At 38.9% G+C, this 5,747-nt stretch overlaps 1 protein-coding gene across 1 annotated transcript; it reads left to right on the plus strand.

The window, feature by feature from the left end:
• Positions 1–496: 496 nt before the first annotated feature.
• On the plus strand, positions 497–1,435 carry LOC143399082 (olfactory receptor 2Y1B-like). Its single transcript, XM_076855806.1, has one exon. The coding sequence runs from the start codon at positions 497–499 to the stop codon at positions 1,433–1,435; it is 939 nt and encodes a 312-aa protein (XP_076711921.1).
• The last annotated feature ends 4,312 nt before the right edge of the window (positions 1,436–5,747 follow it).

The raw sequence follows: 5,747 nt of genomic DNA on the forward strand, positions 1-5,747 counted from the left end.
GCCAGTACCACCTTTGCTTTGTAATAAATAAATTAAAACAGGAAGTATGATACCAAAACTTTATTGTATTTTCTAAGAATTGCTTTTGCTATTTTGGGATATCCTTTACTTTTTACAAATAGCAATTAAGTTTGCAGGTTTCGTATCCTCCATTTTACATTTGTTCTACTGAGATTTGGAAGTTCAATTCTCCCAATTCAATACATATCATGATTTTGTTTATTAAAGTATCCATTTATTTTTTAAATGTCTAGGTTTCATCACATTGAAATCCATTTGGATTGTGATTTTATTATTTATTGCAATAATTATAGTTATAAGCATCAGCAGTTGCAATTTCAGCAATTTCAAATATATTAAACACATCTCTCTGACATTATAAAAACCTTGGTGTTGGAATTAGTATTCCAAGGGATAATTGTGAAGTGATGCTTTAATTCAAGTTCTTCATAGGAGGCATTTAATTGTCTTCTGTTACTTCTGCAGGTGAAAGGCTATGGGAAGTTTCAACACCAGTTTTGGAGAGGGCTTCATTTTGGTGGGCTTCTCCGATTGGCCTCAACTGGAACCCATTCTTTTTATCTATATTTCACTTTTCTACTCCCTAACCCTTTTTGGCAACACCACCATCATCATTCTCTCACGACTGGACCCTCGACTGCACACGCCCATGTACTTCTTCCTGTGCCACCTCTCCTTCCTGGACCTCTGCTATACCACCAGCACTGTGCCCCAGCTGCTGATCAATCTTTCTGGACTCGACAGGACCATCAGCTATGGAGGGTGTGTAGCCCAGCTCTTCACCTACCTCTCTCTGGCTGGAACTGAGTGTGTGCTCCTGGTGGTGATGGCCTTTGACCGCTATGCTGCTGTGTGTCGTCCACTCCACTACACAACCATCATGAACCCCCTTCTCTGCCAGTCCCTGGCTATTGCTGCCTGGGTGGGAGGCTTCACAAACTCTCTGATTCAGACAAGCCTCATGATGGCCATGCCTCTCTGTGGCCTCCATTACCTGAACCACTTCTTCTGTGAGATGCTTGTACTCCAGAAGTTGGCTTGTGAGGACACAGGAGGCACAGAGGCCAAGATGTTTGTGGCCCGAGTCATAATCATTGTTGTTCCTGCAGCACTGATTCTAGGCTCCTATGCACTCATTGCTCAGGCAGTGCTGAGGATCAAGTCAATGGCTGGACGCAGAAAGGCTTTTGGGACCTGTGGGTCCCATCTCTTTGTGGTTTGTCTGTTTTATGGCTCAGGCATGTACACATACCTTCAACCTCTGGGCAGGTACTCTGAGAGTAAGGGAAAGTTTGTTGCCCTTTTTTATACTGTAATCATCCCCATGCTCAATCCTCTGATCTATACCCTAAGGAACAAGGATGTGAAGGGAGCTCTGTGGAAGATACTGGGGAGAGGCAGAAACTCAGGATAAAAGAAGAAAAGGGAGTTAGTGTCACCAGCTTTCTGACTATGGAGCCCCATCCTGTGCCTATGATGGTCATTAAAAAACTTGGCAATATGGAGCAAGATACCTATTAGACCAAAGAAAAGAACAAAAGATACCAACAGAGAATAGCAATGCTACATTTTTGCAAGTTAGATTTTTTTGGGGGTGTGTGGGGTACCAAGAATTAAACTCATGGGCACTTGGCCACTGAGCCACACCCCCAGCCCTATTTTGTGTTTTAATTAGGGACAGGCTCTCACTGAGTTGCTTAGTGTATAGAAAACAGTTCTTAGTTGGCCCCAAGGTTTTATTGTTTTCCTTGTTTGGAAGTTGGAAGGGGAGATCTCTTGAGATGTTTACTTGCTATGATCACTGTGCAGTGGGGAGTAAGTGCTGATTTGTATCTCCACTTTCTAAGGGAATGAGATGGGAATAGGGTGCATTGTGACCACTTATGCAGAATGAGGTTGGGTTCTTGGCATGTCTGAGAGTCAGGAAAGGATCAGTTCAGAATGACCACATTGTTCCAGCGGATACCAATGTGGTGCTGTAGAGATGGCATTATGATAAAGGAAGAGGACATTAGTTGTTTTAGTTAGAATTATTGCTGCTGTGACTAAAAGGATCTGACAAGAACAAGTTTAGGGGAGTAAAAGTTTATTTAGGGGCTCACAGTTTTAGAGGTCTCAATCCATAGACAGCTGGTTCCATTCCTTAGAACTCGAGGTGAGGCAGTACATCATGGTGGAAGAGTGTGGCAGAGGGAAGCAGCTCACATGATAATCAGAAAGCAGAGAGAGAGAGAGAGAGAGACTCTCCACTCTCCAGATACAAAATATATACCCCATAGCCATACCCCCAAATGAACCACTTTGCTGCTGGCACACCCCACCTGCTCCCAGTCACCACAGAGTTAATCCTATCATGGATTAGTTCACCTGTCAGGTTAAGGCTATAACCCAATCATTTTCCCTTCAAACCTCGAATTGTCTCACACACATGCCTTGGGGGGACACCTCACATCCAAACCATAATATGAGTTCAGTCTGATTTTTTAGTTATTTGTGACTCTGGCCATATTCATTCAGATCTCAGGGTCTATCATAAATGTCCCTTTACAGTGGGTCCCTTTCTATGATACTTGGAGTAAATAATGTTTAATGAACTACTTCATGGGGCATGTAAATTTCAGACCTGGTGTCAATTACACATTGAAGAAAGATGCAATATTGTTTGGTCATCACTGAATAAAGGGAGAGAGGAACATTGTGTCAGCCTCACCAAGAATCTCAGTCATGCTGCTTGGTGTCATGGAGATGAAATTTTCCATATAAGACAGAAGAGAATAAAGAAGAAATGAGTACAAATAATGACCTAAGAGGAAAAAAATTAAAATTATAAAATATACTTGTGGTACTTCAACAGGCAGAATAAATTTATGTAGAAAAATACCATTTATTTCTAAAAGTTATCCAATAAATTACAACAATTAAAAGAAAAGTCTCCTAAATACAATTTCAATTGTATGTGAAAGATTACTTCTACATTGTTCTCTCTTCCAGTTTTCCACATGTCTATCTGCATGGCAGAACCACATTTCCATCACTATTATTTCATTCCATGTACTAAATGAGTTTCATATAAAAAAGTATAGATATGTTTTTTAACAACCTTTTGCAGTCTTCTTGAATTTTAGTTTGGTTTAGTCATGTTTTATTCCAATAATAATCATTAATAATATTTGCTTACTATTTGCAAATTTATTTTGCATAAATTATCATTATTCCTATAACAACATTGTAAAAATTATAGGAATAATGATATTTTGCTATTTTGCTATTTTGATATTTTGCTATTTCCTGGCTTAATCACAATGAAGCTAAGGATCAATGGGTTTAAGAAACATATTCAAGCACACATAGCAAATGTCGGGTGAAGTTTGGACCCAGACTTATGAAATCCTAAATATAACACTTAGTATAACATGCTGCCAGTTCTGTTTTCTGTGAACAAACTTGTAATAGAGAAAGACTAAGGTTAGGAAGAAAGGAGGTAGGAGAGGTTAATAGTATGCCAAAATGGATACATGAGAAAGGATAGTCTCTTCAACATAACTGTTCTGAAAAACTGGCTATCTGCATGACAAAAATGAATTCAGGTCCTTAAATTATGCCATATGTACAAAATAACTTAAAATATATGAAATACTTAAACATAAATTGGAAAACTATAAAACTCTTTTCAGAAAACCTAGAGAAATGCTTCATGACATTACATTTGTAAATGGTTTCATGGATATGACCCACAAGCAAAGGATGTAAAAGTAAAAATAGGGACCTCATCAAAATTAAAACCAAAGACAAAATCAACATTGGTAGGAAGTATTTTCAAACCACATATCTGATAATATTTACTATCCATAATATATAATGACCACTTACAACTCAAAAAACCCAAAAGTGACCCAATTTAAAAATGTGCCAAGGAGTTTAATAGACATAAAAATGGCCATTAAGCATATAAAAAGTTGTTAAATTCATATTCATTAGGCTAATGTAAATCAAAACCTTAAGGATATGTTATTTCATACCTTAGGATGAATATTGTTAAGAAATATCCAAAGATGACAAGTATTATTGAGAACGTGGAGAAATTGGAACTCCTAGCATACTCTTGGTGAAAGTGTGAAATGTTATATCTGTAAAAAACATCACAGAGTTTCCTAAAAAAGTAAATAAAAATAGAATACCATATGATATAGCCATTTTATTTCTAGGTATATATACTTTGGAAAGCAGGTTCTCAAAGAAATATACCCATCATATTAGTTAAGGCTGTGTAAAGAGACGGCACCAGTGTGTGGTGTATTACAGAGAGAGAAAGAGGCGTGAGGGCAGTAGGGGAAGTTTTTCATGCATTTGTGGAGGCTGAGAAGCCCCACAGGCCACCTGCAAGCTGGAGATCCTGGAATGCTGGTAGCATGGCTCAGTCCAAGTCTAAAAAACCTCAGAACAAGGAATCCAATGTTGTAACTATCATCTGAGGCTGAAGACCTGAGAACCTGGGCCCCCAATCCCCAGGGTAAAGTCCTGGAGTCCAAAGGCTGGGGAACCTGAAATTCTGACATCTAATTGCAAGAGAAATTGGGGGTTTCAGTTCTAGGAAAGAGAAAATAATTCACCTTTTCTCATGTATTTTGTTGTAGCCTGGTTCCCAGCTAATTGGACACAGCTTGCTCAAGAATGAGAGCAGATTTTCCCTATTTGATCCCTTGACTAACATGCCAATCTACCCTGGAAATACCCTTGCAGACACATTCAAAAATAATGTTATACCAGCTCTCTGGGTTATTCTTAATGCAGCCAGCTCTAAAATTAACTATCAAATCTGTATTTATATAACATTATTTACAAATACCAAAAATGGAAATAACCCATTGTTCACCTACAGATGAATGGATTAAATAAAATGTAGAATACACACATATTAGGAGGTATTTGCAATGTGCATAATCAATGAAGGTTAATATGCACAACATAGAATACATCCTTCACTGGGTATAGTGGTGCACACCTGTAATCTCAGCAGTTCCAGAGTCAGGAGGATTGCAAATTCAGTTTCAGCAACTTAGCAAATGCTGGGGATGTGGCTAAATGGTTAACCACCCATGGGTTCAATCCCTGCTACGAGAAAAAAAAAATTTCTTTGAGAAGAGACCACAGGGGCACTCTGGGAATGTAATAACAAACATCAAACTTCATACTTTAAATGTGTAGGGTGTGAAAGCAATGTAAATTATGTGTTAAAGGAAACCGTTATTGTATGAAGAAAAATCCATTACTCTCCACATGTTATACTGATACTGAGACTCTCAAATAACTCTCAGACCACTCATTGCCATTCCAATTAAGTCTTTATTGCTGGCCAGTGGTGGACACTCTATTCTCTAAAATTGAGGTACAGTGACTCACTCCCTTCAGTTTGGCCTCATATTTAAGCCAAAAACCACAAAAGGGATGTTGGGGGTTTAGCCCATGTAAGCAGGCAGAATCACAGAAGGGGCAGATTGCAGTCAGGTGGTGGGAGGCTTAGCCAATCAGAATAGGCCAGTTACCCCAGTTACAGAAACAGAGCCCAGTTGGACAGTTCTGTGTTCTTGAGGGTTTCCACAACAAAAGGAAAAACAACTTGCCCCAGTCATAACCTTTCCAGGTGGCATGGCTGTTTCACAAATTGGAGTCACTGGAGTCAAGACTTCTGTCTCATCACCACACTTCCTTCTCATATTCAACGCCTT

Source organism: Callospermophilus lateralis, chromosome 5 (genome assembly GCF_048772815.1).
Source record: "Callospermophilus lateralis isolate mCalLat2 chromosome 5, mCalLat2.hap1, whole genome shotgun sequence".
NCBI classification, from domain to species: domain Eukaryota; kingdom Metazoa; phylum Chordata; class Mammalia; order Rodentia; family Sciuridae; genus Callospermophilus; species Callospermophilus lateralis.

Bases quoted from the DNA above. Each gene is read 5' to 3' on its own strand.
- LOC143399082 (XM_076855806.1), top strand. From the start codon at position 497: ATGGGAAGTTTCAACACCAGTTTTGGAGAGGGCTTCATTTTGGTGGGC.